This window comes from Berghia stephanieae, chromosome 2 (assembly GCF_034508935.2).
Source record: "Berghia stephanieae isolate SIO BIC M18660-M18661 chromosome 2, UCSD_Bste_1.3, whole genome shotgun sequence".
Lineage (NCBI taxonomy): Eukaryota > Metazoa > Mollusca > Gastropoda > Nudibranchia > Aeolidiidae > Berghia > Berghia stephanieae.
The window spans coordinates 126,429,827-126,451,715 of NC_088361.1; the positions used below are offsets into that span (position 1 = coordinate 126,429,827).

The 21,889-nt window shown below is 34.1% G+C and overlaps 2 protein-coding genes across 5 annotated transcripts in view; one reads left to right on the top strand and one right to left on the bottom strand.

Annotated features, from left to right (window-relative positions):
* The window catches only part of LOC144966542 (putative elongator complex protein 1), a 39,339-nt gene extending 24,957 nt beyond the window's left edge, over positions 1-14,382 (top strand). The window contains exons 20-31 of the mRNA XM_078903186.1: positions 95-180; positions 1,282-1,427; positions 3,004-3,127; positions 4,742-4,836; positions 5,597-5,860; positions 6,903-6,965; positions 7,396-7,570; positions 10,436-10,565; positions 11,835-11,953; positions 12,426-12,580; positions 13,439-13,523; positions 14,177-14,382. Of these exons, the coding sequence (XP_078759312.1) occupies positions 95-180; positions 1,282-1,427; positions 3,004-3,127; positions 4,742-4,836; positions 5,597-5,860; positions 6,903-6,965; positions 7,396-7,570; positions 10,436-10,565; positions 11,835-11,953; positions 12,426-12,580; positions 13,439-13,523; positions 14,177-14,256 (1,522 nt within the window). The 3' untranslated portion in view covers positions 14,257-14,382. The remainder of the gene's footprint in view (positions 1-94; positions 181-1,281; positions 1,428-3,003; positions 3,128-4,741; positions 4,837-5,596; positions 5,861-6,902; positions 6,966-7,395; positions 7,571-10,435; positions 10,566-11,834; positions 11,954-12,425; positions 12,581-13,438; positions 13,524-14,176) is intronic.
* A 979-nt stretch (positions 14,383-15,361) lies between these two features.
* On the bottom strand, positions 15,362-21,079 carry LOC144966543 (uncharacterized). 4 transcript variants are annotated; one of them, XM_078903188.1, is made up of 2 exons: positions 20,771-20,930; positions 15,362-18,144 (listed from the first exon to the last, which is right to left on the bottom strand). In XM_078903188.1, the coding sequence occupies exon 2, from the start codon at positions 18,138-18,140 to the stop codon at positions 15,924-15,926; it is 2,217 nt and encodes a 738-aa protein (XP_078759314.1). In that variant the 5' UTR covers positions 18,141-18,144; positions 20,771-20,930; the 3' UTR covers positions 15,362-15,923. The 4 variants fall into 4 exon arrangements, with proteins under 4 accessions (XP_078759314.1, XP_078759316.1, XP_078759313.1 ...); XM_078903190.1 differs by having other exon boundaries at positions 15,904-18,144; positions 20,889-21,079; XM_078903187.1 differs by having other exon boundaries at positions 15,904-18,144; positions 20,683-20,905.
* Positions 21,080-21,889: the final 810 nt, after the last annotated feature.

Here is a 21,889-nt window from a genome sequence, read left to right on the forward strand (position 1 = left end):
AAGGATTATAACATCAGATTGCTCTATCTAAAAATATAACATTCATATAGCTTCATTGTCATAATCATCAAATATCGAATGTTGACATTTTCAGATATTTTTTGTCGGTTCTCACTGCTCATGTCAAGAAGACCTCACCAGAATTTGAACAAGCTTTGCTGAAAATCTGGTCCCTTCAAGGTTGGATAAGAATATTAATATAACCAATCTAAAAAAGAATGTTGTTTTCTTTAAATGCCTCATATCATGTATAAAATATAAAAATGTTCAAAAAAACGAAACATGCTCATTGTTATACTGGAAAGAAATTGAATGAACAGTCTGTATGTGGAATAAGACATTTTTTTTCCACCTAGTCACATAACGCTTTGCTGACAGCGACAGATAAAAAAATAATCCTCATATACCTGGGTAGATGGATCATAGTCACATGGTTGAGCCTCTTCAGTTTTAATTTTGAAATATAGATTTGATGTTGTTTATTATATTTTAAAGCGCTGTTAAATTTTAAAACTATTTTAATGTTAAAAAATTGATGTCCTTACCATACTATCTATACTATCACACTTTCAGGTCTCTTTTTATACCTTAAGTTTTCTAACAGGTGTTTTAGAATGAAGTTGAATATATTTATTGTTAAAATGTGGCTTAGCAGTTTGTCAGGAGAGAAAGACTAGATAGTGTCAAAAAATAAAACAAAGCATTAACTGGTCTAATAGAAATGCCAATAACTCAATACCAATTGAAATCAGATAAAATTCTTTTTTTTTTTTTAAGGTCAATATCCCTATGCCTATGTTTATTGTCATACGTATACGATGGAGATGAGCCTAAAATGGCAAAGTGACGACAAACATTGGGTGTCTCTCATTCCTGAGGTTTAAAAAAAAAAAGAGATAAAATTCAAACCAAGCTGTCAGTGCACCCAACTTTCACTTTTACTCTATCAAATGTTGATAGTCATCTTCACTGTTTTTTCTTCTAAATATGTTCCATTTTGAAACTTACCTACTGATATCAAGCTTTTAAGCAATACTGAGATCTTTAAAGATGCACTACAATCAGGGATATAAGATAATTTTTCTCTGTAATTTTTGGATATTTTGGATCACCAACAATATGCTCAATTCATCCGAGTATGTCAGTTTAAATCAAGAAAAAGAAGATTTTAGGCAATTTTTTTTTCATGTATGATTTATAATTATTGAAGCACTGTCAGATTCTCTCACAACATTTGAATTACATTTCCTTCAGTGTGTATACTGTTTTATTCAATTGCAGGTCGTCAAGTAGAAAATGATAGCTGTAGTTCCTCAGAAGCCTTGAAGTACCTGCTTATACTTGTTGATGTGAATACACTGTATCAGGTGGCTCTAGGCACTTACAACTTTGATCTTGTCATGATGGTCGCACAGCAGTCACAGAAGGTTACACATTTTGTTATTCATGTGAAAATACTACTTACTGATGATAATACAATCAAACTTGTGTAAGGTGGAATCAAATGGGCATGGGAAAGAAGTCTTTTACATACAAGTTTTCGTCTTACATAGGTTTTCATTCTCCTTCATGAATGGTCATTAAATGCACAGCAAAGGATAATATATCCACACACACACAACAACGCACAGCTAACGATAGATACCTATGTGTTATCTTATTTCTTCTTCCAGACAGCTGTTCTAAAATCTCATTTTCTGTGATTTTTTTTTTTTATAGATGATTTAGTGATTACTACATATGGAATTTGACTAATTGATTATTTATAAATGTTGTTTGTGGCATTTTCTATCAAACTTCATTACAGTGCAACCTCTGGATAATGACATCCCCCCAGGATGGAAATTAATGTAATTATCCAGGGGTGCCGTTATTCTGGGGTTTTCAAGATGGCGGAAAATGGGGGTGTGGTAAGACTCGTGAATATATAACAGTGCAAGGTGCAGACCGGTGCCAGAGAGAAGACACATCCCAACACCATAAGAATGTGTATTTCTCCTGTTTACAAAGTGTTTACCTGTTACATTTTCTTTGTCCAGTGCGTATTGTCATTGTTTTGATCATAAGCAGTGTTAGGACGCCATTTAACAAACCTTAAGAATAAATTTTAAAAGTCAAATGCCAATACGATACTCCCACACAAGAACACAGATGCACACATCTAGATTTGATTTTGATTAAAATCCATGCAATACTGCCAATGAGTTTTGAAAACTGAAAATTTTATTTAAGTGCACTAAAATTTACAAGCACTTAAAACGAGTAGATCCACAGCTTGCGATATAAAAAACAAAATAACCCCCCAAAAAACTAGATATTCACCACAATAATATCGAATAAATTGAAAGAGACTATTATTGTTTTCCCCACTATTCCAAGATATTATAAGACCACAAAATATCCATAAGTGCCCCCATGGGATACGGTATTGCATTATTAAATGTCTTCTTATTTTAATGAACAGATGAGAATGATAGTTTTTTTTAATTATCAAAATCCAGATTTTAAAAAGTCTTAACCTGCTTTAATAGCATTGTGGGATAGCAGTTCTGTGTATATTGCTTTTAAAGTAAATTTTCTAGACTTTTTTTTGACATGTCATTAAAGCTGCATGCTTGACATTTTAACATAAAAAGTTGCACTTCTCACTGAGTTCAGAGGTAGCACTGCATTGAGAATGGGTTTGAGATTGGACATTGCCTTCAAAACTGTGGGGTCACTGGAGAAAAAAAAACCCTAAGTAAAACTCGAATCTAATAGAAGGCCTTTCTATCCCAAGGTAAATGGCCCATTATATACTATCATTTCACCCTTTGTGTAAAGCCCACATTTTAATCGTCAATTATTTAATTTCAGTTCATGTCATTGTTTGCAATGAAATGAGGTAAATATAAACAAAACTGTAGTCATTTGTATTTATGCTTAATGGGTTTGCTTCATTTTTGTGCTCCATATAAATTTTATACTTTCTTTTCTTCTTTGAATATATTTTGGTAAATCAAGGATCCAAAGGAATACATCCCATTTTTAAATGAACTGAGACACCTAGAGGAAAATTATCGACATTACACCATTGATAAACACCTGAAAAAATATAGCTCTGCCCTGGAGCACATTTCAAAATGTGGTGAGTGTTGAAATCCAACTGATTTGTTCGCCCAATAAAGAGTGTTCAAATGTAATGAATTAATGAGGTTGTTGAAATATACCACATGAGCATAGACTTTTTTTTTTTAATAGTCGCCTTTACAAAGAATCTAATCGCATTAAAAAAACAAAAACAATGATTGTCTATAAGCATTCTTACACTATTGCACTTTATATCTTTTAAAGTGTAAATATTTCCGATAAGTATACATCTTTAAAGCACAAGTCAACAGTTTCCTCATACTTATTGCCCTTCACAACGCATCATAAGATAAACATGTGGATCCAAATTTTAATTTTAAATAGTGTAAGATGTCTGCTAGTCACCCTTTTTATACCAGCACTCCTTTAATTTTCGTTATTGACTTAAACCAGGTACAATATCACTTATGATTTGAGAGGGGGAAGGAGGATTTATGTGTTTTTAAAAATGGTTGAAATAAGGACACACTACACAGAGACCAGATTTTTGTAATCTTTGTCACCCAAGATTTCACTAAATGAGCAATTATGCTTATTGGCTTTCAAAGCTAAATTTATCAAGTCCATCATTAATTTTTTAAAATGGGCAGACAGTTAAGTTTTATTTATCACTTACATGGTATGCAAGCCTACATATTAGTCTTGGTTCAAAATTCATATGCAAATTAATACATACATTTCAAATGAGTGAGCAGGAATATGGTGTATTTTTAGAATCCATAAACATTTGTTTTGTTCATTTTGAAGAATTTTGTGAAATTTGATTTGATTTTTTCTTCAGAAATACAAATTTTCCAGAAAATAATTTATCCTTTGATGGATCGGTTAATTCTTCATCAGTCCATAGACTTTCTGTCTCTTCTATCCCTCTAAATCATTTGTCCTTCCCATAATATGGCCTTGTGTCTTTCTTTTTGGAATGGGACTACGAACTAGGCACTGCCTGAAGTCTATGTGAAAGGAAAATATTATAATGGATTTATTTTTTTGCACGAGAGATATTTTTTCCTCAAATATCATTCCTTCATTACGTACTGTCATTGATAGGTTTTTAATTATAATTATCTCATTTTATCTATCTGATTGTGTCCCATTTGGTAGAGGTCCTTTAACAGTGTCCTGGTAATACTTTCCAGTGGGTTCAGACTAGTTGCAAAGAAATTTTGCTCTATGATCTATTATATCTGATTTCTATTTAACTAGCTCCTTTGTCTTTTATGTTTTTCTTTACTGCTTGATAGCTAGCTAGATCTAAATCTCTTAACTACTCTATCATTTTCCTTTATACTGGCTCTGAAATGACCCAAAAGCATCGTAAGTACCATTAACCCCTAAAAACAAGCAAAATACTATCCATTTAATCTTTTAAAAAAGGTTTCCTAGGGTGTGAAGTTTTCAGCTGCTCCGATGTTTATTTATTTTTCTCTTTCCTTAGGTTTGAAATGACCAATGTCTGTTGCAAGTGCTGTACAGCCTCTCAAAAGCAAAACAAAAATCTCTCTTTCCTCTTTTGGCTCAAGTTTTCTTATATGTTCTCTACTGAGAGAAAAAAATGAAAACATGATCTAATACTAATATAATTAGTTATTTATTTTGTTCAAAATAATTACAGAAGACCATTTTGAAGAGAGTGTAGCTCTTGTATGTGAGCACAAACTGTACACAAAGGCTTTGCGGCTTTACAAGACAAACAAGAAACATTTCCAGGTTTGTATTGTTAACACAGTGGTCATATTTAGAATGTTCTTCAAAAAGCTATAACAAAATTAAGTTCCTCTTTTATTAAAATACATCTCCCCTTATTATGATTTAAAAATTGGAACACGAAGAGATATGAGGGCAATTCTGAAACTTCAGTGAAATGTTTTATAACATTTGAACCAATTAATTATTCCATAAAGACTGTTAACAGTTTGCAAAAGCTAATTGAATATGCAATCTATTCATCAAGTCTTAGCAATGCTATAGAATGTGCAATGGTTAATGTGCAATGGTTATAGAACGGAAGAAGATGGCTACTCCCATTGATCCCATATTATTTTTGTGTCGCAAACATTATAAACAATTGTAAACATTGAAAACAATGATTATTATTCTCAAATTGTGTCATATTTTTTTGTAATAAAACCTGACTAATAAATAGAATCATATTATAAGATGCAAATTATGTTTAGAGTCCCCATTGTCTTATTTGAGTTATAACAAGATTTTTGAGTGACAGAAAATTATGAATATGGTGGGATCAACGTCTTGAATGTGCCAAATACCAAAAACTTTTTTTTTCCAATGAGATTGTACTGGCCACTGTTGGGCTCTCCACTGTTACAGACAAATGGTTAATTACAGGTGTTTCCTTTTTTCCTCATATCTCATTTTTACATTTTGATTTTGAAAAGAAAAATATGCAAACAATGTCAGTAGTTTGGGTGTTTTTTTATAGTAAAAAATTTTTTTACAAATATTTCAGCACTTTGCCTCATTGTATGGTGAGTACCTCAAGAGTAAGAATCGTAATGATGAAGCAGGAGTGATGTTTGTGAAAGCAGAGGAATGGAGCCTTGCTTTGGACTGTTTTAGGTCAGATTATGACTGGCGACAGGTGTTTTGTATGGCTGCACGGCTGAACTATACCTCCAATCAGACGTCTGAACTGGCACATGGTGTTGTAGAGGAGCTTAAACAAAGACAGAGATTTTTAGATGCTGCAACAGTCCTTGAGGATTATGGCCTGGTATGTTGACAATTCAAAATAGGAAATTATACAAACTATATAGGAAGGAAAAGAAAGATCAGTAGACAGGGAAGTGATCAATTCAGTGCTTTGATTGGGTTTAATCGTCATTTCTCAATTTAGTGAGTGGTATATATATCCAAGAGCAAAGAATTGAATCTTGATTTGAGCAACATCATTTTTCCAGAGCATTTTTAAAGCAAACTTTCATAAACTATAACCAACATCAGCAAATTCGATATTTAGGAGAGGGAAGTCCTACATAATCGCATCTTTGTGCAGTAAAATAAGCTTTTTTTCAATTTTGTTTTGGAATGTAACAGTATTTCTTTGAAAATATTATTGGATTTATAATTCCTGTAAGAATTCAAGCTCATTTAAAACTCACTGTATCAACGGTAATACTATGTCAGGGAAGTTTAGATGCTAAAAGTTGATCTTATTGAGTTTCGAAAAGTTATAAGAACAAAAATCTTATTTACTTTAACTGCAACAGTCCTTGAGGATTATGGCTTGGTATGTTGACAATTCAAAATAGGAAATTATGCAAACTATATAGGAAGGAAAAGAAAGATCAGTAGACAGGGAAGTGATCAATTCAGTGCTTTGATTGGGTTTAATCGTCTGTTCTCAATTTAGTGAGTGGTATATATATCCAAGAGCAAAGAATTGAATCTTGATTTGAGCAACATCATTTTTCCAGAGCATTTTTAAAGCAAACTTTCATAAACTATAACCAACATCAGCAAATTCGATATTTAGGAGAGGGAAGTCCTACATAATCGCATCTTTGTGCAGTAAAATAAGCTTTTTTTCAATTTTGTTTTGGAATCACTTTTTGGCAACTTTTGTTTCATCTGGACATGATGCTATTTTGAAATGATAGGTTACATTTACATATTTTCAAAGCATAAAACTATATTTTTTTTCAACCAATGTAAAGTGCATTGAGAATTTTATGATTTTGAAAATGCTCTATACAAATGCCATCTATTATTATTATTATTAAATCATAATATCTAGCTGTTCTTTTTATTAACAGAATCCTGAAGAGGCCATTGTTTGTCTCATCCAGGGCTCCCATTGGTCAGAAGCTATGCGATTGGTAAATACATTTTCATTTTCAGTTTTTGAAGACTCAAGCATTATTTATCTAAATATCATGATAACAATTTATGCATGCTGTATTTTGTATTACCTTTTATATTGGGTATTAAAAGGTTGTTAGTCCTATGTGACTCTATTATGACTCTATGATTATAACGCCCAATGATTGACTTATTTTTAATCATTAGACTTGTATTAATTAGACCTCTCCTCTTATCAAGTTAAACGGTCTTTTTTAAAAAAAGAAAATTTTTACTTCAATTGGCTGAGTTAAGGATTTTGATTAAGGTTCTGAGAACTCAGTACCAATGACATTTTAAAAAGTGACTTTTTTTATTTGTTACGGCCCATCAATTTTCTTTTCTTTTTTTTTTGCCATTTTTGGTTTATCTTGTATATTAACTGTACTATTTTTAATGTGTACTTAGATGCATCGTCATAGTCATCTAGATTTGATAGAAACTCATCTCCTGGATGCCTTAAATGAAAGCTTTGACCAACACAAAGGCTTACTCATTGACCAAAAAGAATTGTTTCAAAGACACCAGAATAGACTTGAGATTGTGAGGACAGAAAAGGAGAAACAACACAGACTGATGTTAGGTGAGTCTCTCAACATTACATAATGAAATAAATAAAGTAGTTTTAAGAGCAAGTTAAGTGATAGAAAATTTATTTTGATTTCTCCAAGGTAAAGTTGACAAGTAATAATTGCTTGATTAGTTGCTTGTCTGGCCCCCCGGAAATATGCAAAAAAATATCCCAAATTATGCGGGGGAAATTGCAAATTATGCGGGGGGAAAAAGGGAAATTACAAATTATGCAAAACAAGAAAAAAGTAATAAATCGCTGTCTAAATTTTTCCATTGATTTATGTACATTTAACCAATTCAAAATTAAAGAACTACAACGCAAATTCTAAACTTAATTTTTTGTTGTAGCACAGAAAAGCTAGATGTCGCAGAGACGTTGTGCTAAGACTCCTGCGCCTGTCTGACAATATCAGATTGTAAACAGAAAAGCTGCGCTCAGCATCAGCGCTGTTGATCGTGGTGTCTATATGTACCACTTGGCTCAAGCAGCCAAAGCGGGCACTTCATCAGAAATGGTCTGCCAAAAATGTAGCACTCCACTAGAGCCTCACTCCATCCAGGTGTGTATTGGCGGTACCAATACTACATATTAATGTATTTGTAGGATCTCCTGACTTAAACAATGTACAGTGAAAAACTGTTAAACCGAAATTGGTTAACCCAAGAAGAAATTTAGCATCTATGTTTTGCTATTAAACACCCCAACCTCCCCCCCCCCCCCCCAAAAAAAAATTAAAAAAAAAAACAAACAAAAAAAAACATAGTCAATAATCCCTTCCATTTCGGATCACCAGCGTTTCACTGCATATCTATCATAGCAATGTTTAGCCGGTTAGCGAGAGAAAGGCAGTGATCACTTGGTTTTGGTTAGATCTCAAGAAGACAAATCAAATCGTACACTTGGAATTGGAATAGCCTCCCTTGAAAGTTAAAGGGAAGTCGCTGTCATGTATTTGGGAACATCGTCAGACTTTTTCGGTTTCATTTTTCTTCATACAATGGTCATAAATTCACGCTAAAAACCATATTTTGCATAATTATGCGGTAAAAGGTGAATTATGCGGCCGCATTGCAGTAAGTGGCAAATTATGCGGCCGCATCTGTCGCGTTTTCCTGGGGGGCCAGGCTTGTTACTCTTGATATGATGCTCACCTAAGATAAATTCATCAACTGCAATCATCACTTCATAAAATTGTTAAGAAGAATGTTGAAGTGAGAAAAACTGAAAATACTTGATGTATTTGAGCTGATTGCTTATATCTTAGGTAGTTGTTTAAATCGGAGGTGCTACTGTGTTTATTTAAAATATCAAAGTTTAAATATAACGTTCTATGACGTTTTATCACTCAAATTGTAGTTATGATGTTGTCATGGAAAAGACTAATTTTGTCTTGCATAGAAAAATAGTGTTGAAAGTTTAGCCATACCCCTATTCTTCACTGGGTCTTTTTGACCCAGTGACTCGCTGAGAGTGAGAGGGTTTTTGTTTGCTTGTTTTATTTTCAGAAGCCAAGTGCGAAATAGATATTGCAAGTACTAATAGATATTGCATATATTTAGTACTTATCCCTGTTTTATTAACATGTCATATTTATTTTTCTTTGTTATTATTTAACATACAAGACAAAAAACCCATTTACTTTTGGGAAAATTGACACAAGGAGATCTCCATCTAAAAGCCAGTATGCAATGAAACGCGGAATATTTATGAGAGTTTCTTTTCCAAGGGCTCTAACCAATGTGCTGTTTATATCAGGATACAATCTCCTAGACCTTGTCACGAGTTTAAGATGGCTGAATACTTCGCCACAACCATAAAAGCCACTGTCCATGACCTCATCTAACCAAACTCTATGATCGTATCTAGCCATAATATGTACAAATGCTCCACCTACTAATTTTCATCAAGTTATGATGGTCATCTAGCCTTCCTCTGGGTAGGAGGTTTGTGGGGATTACTTTTATCATTTGTCCATTTCTTGTGGCTATCTTGCTTGGTTCTGAAGTTAGATGACTGACTTACTTTTGCCTCGAGCCTTGCTAGAGTTTTTTTTTCCATGAAGGAGGCACCTAAATGTGACCAAAAACCCTCGAGGGAGGCAGTCGAATGTAACCATGTGTCTTTTGTTGTGAAAGATATTTTTTTTCCCTGTCAGTCATTTATTCCAATATTTGTAAATTAGTTATCTTTATTTAAAACCATCTTGCATTTATATAGCACAGTTTTATGAGTTCCTCATGCTCATTGTGCATAGCTGCATAATAAATAATTACCAGATTCTGACTTTGATTGAGAATGAAACAATTTTATTTGCCCAGGTCCCGGCCAGTGATCTCTGCCATGGAATCTGAGCGTGTGTATTTTTCTGCAAAAGTATTTGTTTTTTTTTTGTTTTTTGTTGAGTCAATCCGAGGTTCAATCCACAGTCGAGTCAGTCTGATATTTTGGGATGGTTTTTATCTTTTATTTTTCTTTCTGCTCTGTCTGTCACTGTCTCATACTCATTCACACCTTTTCAAATCTTACACCCGTGTCTGCTCCTTAATTTGTCACTTTAAGTTTTAAAAATAAAAATGGAGCTACTCTTATGTATTTGTCTACTGATTAATGTTTGTGTTTTGTGATGCATGCAAAGGGTCCCAGCGGAACACATACCCTTGTGAAGAATATTGGCTTAAATTGTTCCAACTATGGGGTAACCTCTGTCATAAGCACATCTGACTGGTCATCAGGCGGACTGAGGTTTTGATCCCCGGTCCAGGCAAGCCAATCAATGTATCAAATTTTGAAACATTCATAAATCTCTTTCATGGAATAGAAAACCTAAAGATATGAATTTTTCAGAAATCATTTTATATGTTTTTATTTGTCCAGAGGGAATATCTGAGTACAATGATGCAGAGGCTGACCTGTTCTCAGACACGACAAGCATGACAGGAGCCAGTGTGTCATCACACCAAACATATAACAGTTCCAGGTCTACTGTGTTTTCAAAAGCCACGGGGTAATTGGAGCAATCTTTATTTTTAATGGTCTTTTTGGTGATCGGATACAGTCAGATTAGTAATAATCCAACCTGGTGTTGAGTACACAGGGCTTTGAACATCCAAGGGATTTCATTAGATGTGTTCCTTGTTTTCAACAAGTTACTATGTGAGTGTAGCAGTAGCAGAATTTCAACAGATAGATGTATGACACTATTCATATCAAGCAGTACATTTCCTCCAGTGGATAATTAATCATTCATTATTTTGCATGTGATTTCACTGCCCTATTTGATTGATTTCACATACTTTGCTACATTTGCATTCTACTTGTGTATGCCAGTATTGTAGATTGTTATTCCTTGGGAAAGACATTTTACTGTCATATGGACTACACACAGCGTCGATCCCTACTTTACATTCCACATTAAAATTTATCTATTATTTCAAAGTCCACCCTATCAAGCACTAGTCTGCTCTTAGATGACCCTGCGGTTTTTTGCAAAAAATATTTCAAAATTTTGCAAAGAAAATGATGAATTTTGCAGAAGAAATTAAGTAAATTTTTCAGGTTCTAAATATGTTGTGATAACTAATAACTAACTACATGCAATTACACAATTTCAAACTCAAAATTATGGGACAAAAAATAGCACATTTTGCCAGAAATTATGCTGATTTGGAAATAGGCACAAAGTTGGGAAAACAAAATTACAATGAAAAATTTGCTGTCAATGAAATTGCGATAATAAAGAAGTAAAAATTTCGGATATGACCTTTTATTTAACTTAAATAGAAGGTCATATCCGAATTTTAAAAACAAGAATCAAAAAATTTGTCAAAAATTTGCAAAACGTGCAGATTTTGCGATTGCAATGCAAATCAGAACATTTCCCCTAATTTTGTGGCCGCAAGCTGTGCAAAAAGAATGCGGGGCCAGTCTTAACAACTCAATGCTTCAATTTGTTAACATGTCGTCATTGTATTTCCCGTCAAGACATGCCAGGACTTTTTTGTAGTCTATCTGGATTTAACTTGATGTATTGACATTTGAACTGTTTTTTGTTATTGGTTGAATGGGGTTCGAGTCCAAAATCATTCTGTGTTTAGTATTTTGTTACTTTTTGAAGCTGTTATATAATGGCAGCAAAGTATTCACTTGTAATACACACTGTGATATGCCAGGATTGGTATCATGTTTGCTTATCTATGCAATAATGCCATTGTGTTTGTGTTTCTAGTTTTTATTTTCTGTCAATTAATTTTTCATATTTTACCTTATCCTGCAGTAAATCTCGAAAGAAAGGGAGCAGCAACAAGTGGAGCCTAAAGGAAGGAAGTGCTAACGAAGAGTTTGCCTTGATCGAAGCTCTGGCTAAAATCATTAAATACGTAGATGGCCTCAAAGGTAATAATGAGGTGTTGAGGTAGAAGTGTTTCATCTTTCCCTCTACATCTGCTATTGATTTTTATGTGGCTTTCTTTTCCTTGTCCTCGAATGAGGTGATTTTGTTTTGCTCAGGCCATGGCTGGATGGCTTTGTAGTGAATAAGACAATGGTATGTGACCAGTGACAATGTTTTATTTTTTGTTTTCTTTATCTCTGGGTGAGTGAATATTTAAAACCAGCTGAGTTTCTTGCTTTTATTTGGGGTCTTAAGACAGAAAGCAACTCGAAAAACAGATAAAGGGGGGATAGAAGACTCAGCAAGTTATAGAAATAAAGTCAATTTAGATTTAAATCAACAAACGTTTATTGTCCCGAGCTGTTCGCTTTAAATGGACCTATTTGATTCTTAGAAATGATTAAGAAGCGAATATATTATTTCAATGTGATTTTGATAAATTAATTGACTTTTTTGTGTTCGTCATTATTTCAGAAGAGACAAACCTCCTACTAAAAGCATTGATGCAGTTCAACTTGGACGAGAAAGCGTTTTGTCTGCAAGAAATGTACAGTGACTTCTTTAATATTATCCAGGCCTCCATTTCGCAAATATGGACTGACAACATGAACACCAACCACAACAACAATGTATGTCATACTCAATATCAGCTACTGCAAATTAACAACAAACAAAAGAATAAATCAACATACACTTTAACCATGCTACCATCCCCCCCCCCCCCCCCCCTCCCAACTGTCCATACACAGTATAGTTACCAAGACAGATGGTTAGATTTTGTTCAACTTGAACATTTTTCGATGTTGAGTGACGTTAATGACCATCCCATAGGTATGAAATAAATACAGTCAATCTCTCTATTCTGGAACTCCACAATCTAGGTGTCTCCATTATCCAGACAGATTGCCCAGGGATGGATTTTTTGTTCTTTATTTGTAGGATCTGACCATTTATTTTAGGAACAAGGCATTACAGTATAGAGGATTTATGACTATGATTCGAACATAACACTGACTGACTTTCGCTTACTTCAATAACTCATCAAGAATAAGTGCTAAACTATGCAACTTATATTTCTTGTAATTTCTCAACAATTTAACATGTCAGGTTGTAATTGTGGATGTTGTAGTGGTGGTGATAGTGATACTTGAGGATGAGGATGATTTGATGTTGGTCCTTGTTTTAGTGATGATGAGATGATGCAGTGGTAGTAAAGATGATGATATGGGAGTGATCATTGTAGTAGTGCTGAAAAAGTGGGATAGGTTAACTGGTTGGCAGACATGATCCATCATTTTTGGCGGATTTCCACCCATAGGGTTATTTTCAGCCCTCTTTATTGACTGACTGTTTGCTCCAATCCAAAATATTGTAAGTTGTTTAATGAGATATCATAGCTGAGGCAGTCTCACTCAATTGTGTTATTTTGGTACTTCAAGAAATGTAATCCCCTGACCGCTGTTTATAATTTTTCCATTACAATATAGAGCCGAGGCCCTAACACCACAGCCAACTCTATCGCTACAGCCATGCAGCAACGCCAAAGGACTCAGGATGAAGTACCGAAATTAGGTAAGTAGTGATGGAGGGATCCTTTTTCTGCCCTAAGGATAACTAAAAGTGGGTAAAAACTATGTTCATAACTTAATATGCCTTTCAATAGTTATTTAATTCATTGGTCATGAAAATTTGCAGCCAGGGTCTGATGTTATTGTCTTTGCCTTATAATTTTCTACGCTGCAGACACCAATGGGGTGGCAGTGCTGCCAACCCTTACCCATGTGTACAATAGAGAGCCGCCAAAATTGGTTAGATTTTGAAAACATGCATACAATCATGAAAACCATAACAAACTCAAATTCTGATGGTGGGCAACAAGACCGCACCAGTAATATTATAATTGATATTAGACGATATAAATAATATCAACTTCAAAAATCAAGGTATAGATCAGATATCACCCAGCCAGTTAATATTTTATAAAATGCTTTTCAGTATTTACGATTATCTTATGACTAAAATATTGGAAAATATTCAATCACTTATAGTTATAGAATTATTAATTTTGTTAGGGGATGATGGCGACAATACTTATAAGTAATCGGCTTGTACCGCTTCGGTTCTTTCAGCATTAGTTTGATTTTTAACCTCCTTTAATGAGAAATACCCATGGGCAGGGTGGGCAAGATTATATATTAACCTTTAATTTGTTTGTATTTCCTCAGACCCTGTTTTGTTTATCCCACCTACATTAAGCAAAGACATTAGATGGAAGCTACATATGGCCGGTGACCAAGACCGATAGCATCATGAATTCAAGTCTTTAATTAGCTTTCTTGTGATTCCATGGCGTCTATGAAAATTGAAATAGCCAATACTTTTTTTCATTATTCACTTTTTAAATAAAAGTCAGAATAATTAATTTGTAAAAGTATTTTGATCACTAATTCTATTTTTGTGCTTTTTTTCTACCAGTACTGTAAAATCCTATTTTTTACTGTGAGAGATGACAAATGGGGAAAGAATAATATGTAAGTTATTTCCTTTCCTAATTCCTCTCCCAATCTCTATAATATTAAAAATTACAAAACAGAAGTAAATACCAGCATCAATCTATCCTAATCCTCCTAGCCTGAAGTGACCCAAAGTACAGTGCAACAAAGGAAGTGGCCAGGACAGACATTGGATTTCTTATATCTTCCCATTATTAACAAACCGATTTATCAGGATTACAGTTGCCAGCATAATAATCAAAGGCAAGTCACTCACAATGGTGACAGAAGAGGTCATACTCATCAAACGAGATTTAAAAAATATACACTAATTTGATAGAAAAAAAAGTTTCAAGACAAAGGCAAGCACATAGGCAGTACAGGCCTTTCAGGCAGAAAACTCTCCAGTGGAAACCTTTGTTAAATTAGCCAAATCAACAAAATGGAGGTGCTGATACTGATAGCTCAGTCGGTAGAGCACTCACACCACGTGCAAGGGGACTGAAATCGATCTTGGGTGAAGTCAAGATTTTTTTCTGACCACTCTGTCCATCCAGCAGGGATAGGGTGACTGGGTCTATTATGTTTGGAGGAAGATACTTTGCGATAGACTAGTGTCCTATCCAATGGATAACAAATAATTAGTATTGTCCGTTTCACACTATAGTAACAGGGATAAACTCTGACTCCATGGGCCTAATGGCTCTGAAGGACTACTTTAAATCAACAAGATTAGAAAACTAGGTGCACATATTCGTAGGTCTTATAACCAAAAGAATTATGGGCTTGATTGTTGTCATGGACAATATTTTGTGTTGGTATTTCCATTAAAACAATGGGTCCATAACAATTTGGGTTATTAGACCTGCAAATTAGTACACATTGATGGGGAAAAAGAAAAACAAAAACAACTTTAACTAACTGTTAAACATCATAACAAGTTTAAAACCGCAGAATGAAATTTAAAGAATACATAGTTATTTTGTGAAAAAAACCCAGTAAATACTGTAACATATTGACAATAAACCACGAAATGATTACAATATAAGATTGAGATCTTTACAAGTGTGTATGAAACGTTGCCAACAAAGCAAGAAAAAAAAATACACGAGAAGAATCATCCCAAAAAATAAAGTTGTTTTTTTTCTTGTATTTTTCTTTCTTGCTTTTGACACCATTTCATATATTCATATATACTTGTTCAGATCTTTATCTTACATTGGTGCCTGCTCCCTAATTTCTCAATAATAAGATTGAAAGCTTACAATATTAAGAATGCACACAATTAAATTTCGAAAAGTTTGTATTTCAAACGGTTTAAGTAATTGTGCGCCTGATTTTTGCAATATCCTTTTTGGCCTTTAATCTAGCCATTAAATTTTAAACAATTTCATATTTTCAGAAAGCGGATCACTTTGGTTATCTGTATTTTCAATACTCAAGAAAACAACATTTCAATCTTTTATATAAACATTATCATTTATTCATCATCACTAAATTTAGTTGATTTTACAACATTTGTATTGATATGAAATTTCTTTCCTTCTGCTGGATCTTTAACAAAACCAAGTCCAGAACTCCCTGCCCCATTGAGCCTTCTAGACAAAGCCATGTTGTAATCGTCCTCCAGATTCTTGTTTAGTGAAGCAGCTGCCTCTAGCCCTAAAGCCTTACCGGCACCATTTGAGTCTGTCTTTGATACCAACGATCCAAAAAGACCTTTTTTTGGTGTGGTGCTCCCAGGTGAAAATATACCTTTTTTCTTTTCAACAGAAGATTTGGCTCCACCTAAAAGACGAATGAATTTACTTTGTCTCTCTGAACTTTCAAACAGCATTCCATTCCACTGACCTGCTGATAGAGCGGGTGATGACACATCCCGATCATTTATTACTGTATTTTCAATACATGATGTATTATTAGACAAGTTTTTCGTGATTCCCAAAAGGTGATTTGAAGTGTTTTTCTTCCCGCCCAATAATCTTTTGAATTTTTCTTGGCGTTCTTCACTTTCAAAAACTGGGCTGTTTAAAGTCTGTTGGAAGGGAACTGTTATATTATTTTCTTTCCTTTTCTTTTTCATTGATTTTTCAGATTCGGATTCCTCACCCTTGCTTTCCGTCTTTTCACTATCTTTTTGAGTTGCCTTTTCATGTTTAAACTGACCCAATTCGACAACACTATCCTTATCTTTTCCATTCTTGCTTTTTTTCTTCTTTTTCTTCTCAGACTCACAGTTGGCATTCATAATCATTTGTTCTTGTGAAGATTTATTACTGTCACACTCTTCAGGACCTTTATGTTTTCTTTTTCTCCCTTTCTCTCTTCCAGCACTTTCACTTTTCACAGTAGCGTCATCAACATTATTGACCATGATATCAATATATTTCCCTTCCAATTCACCTGCCATTTTTGCTTGCCTTTTTTCATCAGACACATAGTTCCTATCACAATGATTGGCATCCAGTGAATTATTTAAAACTGTGCCCATTTCATTTCTTACTTCTTTTGATTTCCTCTTCTTTTTCTTCTTTTTTTGACTATCATTAGCAATATCTTCATCCAGAGAATTCACAGCAGATAAATCACTGATAACAGTGTCAGTTTTATTTTCTATTACTTTCGTTTTCTTTTCCTTCTTTTTTCTCTTACTGTCGTCCAAAGAATTCATATCATCATTGATGTCATGTTTATTTTCTGTTCCTTTCCTCTTCTTTTTCTTCGTTTTTTGACTATCATTGACACTATCTTCATCCAAAGAATTCACAGCAGATAAATCACTGATAACAGTGTCATTTTTATTTTCAGTTACTTTCATTTTCTTTTCCTTCTTTTTTCTATTATCGTCATCCAAAGAATTCATATCATATTGACTGGCATGACTTACATTGATATCATGATATTTTGTTCCTTTTCTCTTCTTTTTTTGACTTTCATCAGCTTTATCAACGATGACCATATCCATTTCACAATTATTGGCAGCAGGCAAATCATTGATAACAGTATCAGACTCTTGTTCCGCTCTTTTTGATTTCTTTTTCTTCTTTTTTGTCTGATTTTCACTGTCCTTGTCCAAATCCAATGACTCTGAATTCTCTTTCCTTTTCTTTTTTCCTTTCTTTACACAGTCGCTAATTTCAGAATAAAGATTGTTAATTTTGTCATTTATATTGCAATTGAGTACACCCTCTTCTACTTCTACTTTTGATTTTTTCTTTTTCTTCACATTTTCTTCATCCCTCTCATTTACAATCTTCGAGGCTAAATCATTGTCATCATCATTGAAAATCTTGTGATTATTTGCATGTCCATTGTCAGCTTCTTCCTGGCGTGTTTCTTCTTTCTTTTTCTTTTTGCTCTTCGACTTTTTGCTTTGACCATTTCCAGTTTCCTTTTTATAGCCATCAAACAATTCTGTCACCATTTTGGACACATCTGAAATCAACAGCTGATATTCTTCATTGTCTTTATCACTTGTGTCATCATTTTTATCCATTTTCTGATTTGCTTTGACTTTTGCATTTTTAGTTTTTTTCTCATCCTCACCAGGACACAAGTCATTGTTTCCATTCCTAACGTTCTTGTCTTTTTTCTTTCTTTTACAAACACTGTCTTCAGGCTCATTTTGAACTTCTCCATCTTCAGTCTTTTTCCTTTTCACCTTCTTCCTTGATGAAGTCTTGTGTTCTTCCCCCATCTGACTTTTATAAAATGAAATAAAAAAAAGAAGATAGATCAATCATTTTTTTAAAAACCCTAAAAAACTTGAGCATTTATATAATGCATTATCCACTAAATGTGTCCATAGCGCTTTACAGGTAGTCCCTAGTCAAGAGCAACACTTAACATGTAGGATGAGAGATGGTGCCTGTTAGTGTTAGGCGATATTCCATTTTTCCCCCTACGATACATCCTGTTAACAGCCAGCTACTCATTTTACACCAGAGTATGGTGAGAGAATAAGAACTAAGAGCTTTTTCCAAGGACTCAACTATGCGCCACTCAGAGCAGGACTTAAATCCAGGACCTCCTGATCCAAAAGCGAGTGTCATACCACTCGACCACAAAGCTGCACTTAATAAAAGTATAAGCAAGGTGGAATCCACCTGGATAAGTTTCTACCCTAAGGTCCCACAGTTAATCAGAAGGAAAGTGATGATAGTTTAAAGGCAAAAAAATTTCCACATTAAACGGATTTTGTGACCTGAAAGTGTCACAATTCCAGTTTTGACCACCATTTCGTTTTCAAAAGTGGCTAAAAAATGGCTGCTGACATTTCAGTGAGGATTTTCCTGGAATTGGTTTAAGGTATGCAGGATAAAACTTTGGCCTGAATTTAATTTTATTTAAAAGTTAAAAACCATGAGCTGGAAAAAGAATTTTGATTTGCCAATACTGATTTTTTTATTATCCAAAGCTAAATTATAGCTATTTTATCCACAATCATTAGAGATATTAAATTGGCACTGATTTAAACACACACAGCATCAAACTATTGTGTAGTTCCTTTTGAAAAAAAAAAAAAATTCCCTTTATTCATCCCCAAGGGGAAATTGTCTTTAGGGTCTATTCCAAGGGAAGACTGGAATAACCCAGGCGCCAGCCGCTGTGCAGCGCCGCAAAGTGAGCTAGGGCGAGGTGACTTGCTCAAGGCCACACAGCGAGGCGGTGATCGAACTCGGTACCTTTTGGGTACGAAGCAAAGACCGTACCGCTGAGCCACGCTGCCCCAAAATGAGACACGAATCATTAAAATCCAAACTTAAACAAAAGTTTTATTTCTATGGATTTTTTTCTGAAACCTATAATGGTGTCAGTATCTTTTGCATTTGGAATTTGTTCATAGCTGTTGAACGCATCATGAGCAGGCACAAACCAAAGACAAACAAGCGTTTTTTAGCTTGCACAATCAAGACAGATTTCACATAGGTATCTATAAATAGTTATGCATACCGGTAATCATATCTATCTAACATGTTTCAGCAGGGTTTAGGGCATGCATACATAAAAAATCATGTGCTGTGCACTTTATGACCCTTCCTTAACGAAGAATGAAAACTTGTCTATAACAGAATATTTCTCCGAAGTGGCGATTCGGACTCGAGTCTGAATAGTCTCCTGTGGCTATTTGGACTCAAAACTCAAATGTGCGTGCGCATACAGAGGGGAGGACGACACAATGTGGGCAGTAGGCAGAGGATGGAACTGATAAAGAAATAGAAAAAGAGTTCAGAAGAAATTCTGTTTTGCCCATATTATACTGACTCAGCTCATACCCCTACTATGGACTGTAAAAGGATTGTTGCCTGTCTCACACTATCAGAATATGTAATTTTAAAATTATTTATATTTATCCTGATTTTACTTGGACATCATGAAACATTGTTAGAAAAACTTTTAATTTATACCACAGTTACTTTGATTGACAGTTACTTTTGAAGACTTTTCTTTTTTCTTTCTATCTGGACCCAATTGATCTATGATTTTTTCTTTCTCGTCAAATATAGCGGGATTAGATTACCCGTTGATAGTTACTAAAATCACAATTTTGACTTGCATAAATTTTATGTAATTATTAATAATCAAAATATTATTTAAAGAAACAAACAAAAACTATTGTCACCTAACGATGATTCACATTTATTTTATTAAAGTTTTATTTTAGTAAGAACGGGGTTCATCTCACTCCTGTTATATTTTGGTAGGCTTAGAAAAACTTTACCTTCTAATATTAGATTATCATTCCTTTAATTCTCTTTGAATTCATTTCAAAGTAGTGAATACTTTTCTTTCTTCCTCACTCACTTCTCTTAATAATTTATGCCTTGACAGTCAGACCACTCCACTCCTCATATCACTTATATTTTAAAGATTTATATCTTGCTATCGGGGCTTGGTGGAAAACTCCATTATTTAATTCCACTATCAAGATGCCGGAGCTTCATTGGTCACCTTCGCCAGCCATAAACTGTCGAGATTGTCGTGTCCAGATCTTGATACAAGTACCCTCTGTCTGGAAGTAGGACCTCACAAATATATACACATTGAAAGAAATGCTATCTAGCGCTAGGATAGGAACTTTCGGAAGGTCTTCCTTTCTCGGTGCCAATTGGGTTGCTTCTTACTCTTACACAGATTGGGCTGTATTTAACCCCCCCCCTCACTCTTTCGCCAATATTAATATTCAAGCAACATAATAAGTATAGGTCTAGATATAATAATAAGACTTTAGACATTACTAGATAATATCCAGTAAAACATGCTGTTTGTTGATTTCTGGCTCGCTACTCTCCATCCCATTTTCAGTTCATCTTTAATTCTAATTACTTTTTCAATTTAGAGTATCCCGATGATTCCTTTACAGTCGCAGCAAATTTGGAATATGAAGAGAAACTCAGAGCAAAACGTCTTCAGAAAATAGATCTATAGATCAACGTGAACTAACAGTAGAGTAGAGAGCTTGTCTTGTCTCAATGATGGTTCTAGTGAGGGTGGAAACGAAAGTGAAAGTGAAAGTAGCAAGAATCGTTCCTCGTTGCCAATTTCGACTTCAAAAGTTACCAAATCCACCCCTTGTGTAGCCAAAACACGACTAGACTGGTCTAACACCACTCTGACTCCCTTGTAAAACTCATCCGTTTTGATAAACAAAACATCGACTAGACTAGTAAATAACTGGGGTTTTTTTCTTTACGAAAAAAAATAAATAAAAATCAATAATAGATACACGATTCCACAATCAAATCTAGATCTAATCCTTATTCTGTGAACGATTTTCCACGATCCATGTGCCAAATTTTGACCAAATCGGACTAGCGCTTGACAGCAAACCCCAAATAGAGAACCCACGGTTTTCCAGATTAAGTTTGAAAAAAAATAAAAAAATTAAACAATAAGGTACTGAAACAGTATTTGAATGGTCAAATGTATTTCTAGGCATAATGATGCGGCTATGTGGTCTTGTGGTATGACACTCGCTTTCGGTTCGTGCCTCGCTCAGCGCATAGTTGAGTCCTTGGAAAATGCTCATTATTCACATCATCTCACCGTACTCAGGTGTAAAATGAGTACCTGGCCGTCTGACAGCGTAATATCGCCTCAGGCGTCATGTTTCGTTCTACATGTTACGTGTTGCTATTGGTCAGGGACCCCTTGTAATGCGCTTTTAGCACATTTAGTGGATATTGCGCAATATAAAAGCTCAATTGTTTTAATGATGATGGTAATGATTATGATGATAATCAATAATAATAATAATGTGAAATAATAATAGGCCTATTAATTAATTAATTAAGTAAGTAAGTAAGTAATAATAATAATAATAATAATAATAATAATAATAATAATAATAATAATAATAATAATAATAATTATTATTATTATTATTATTAAATTCGACTTTGCTGTTGTATTTTGCAAGTGCATAATACCTAATGTGTAAATCAA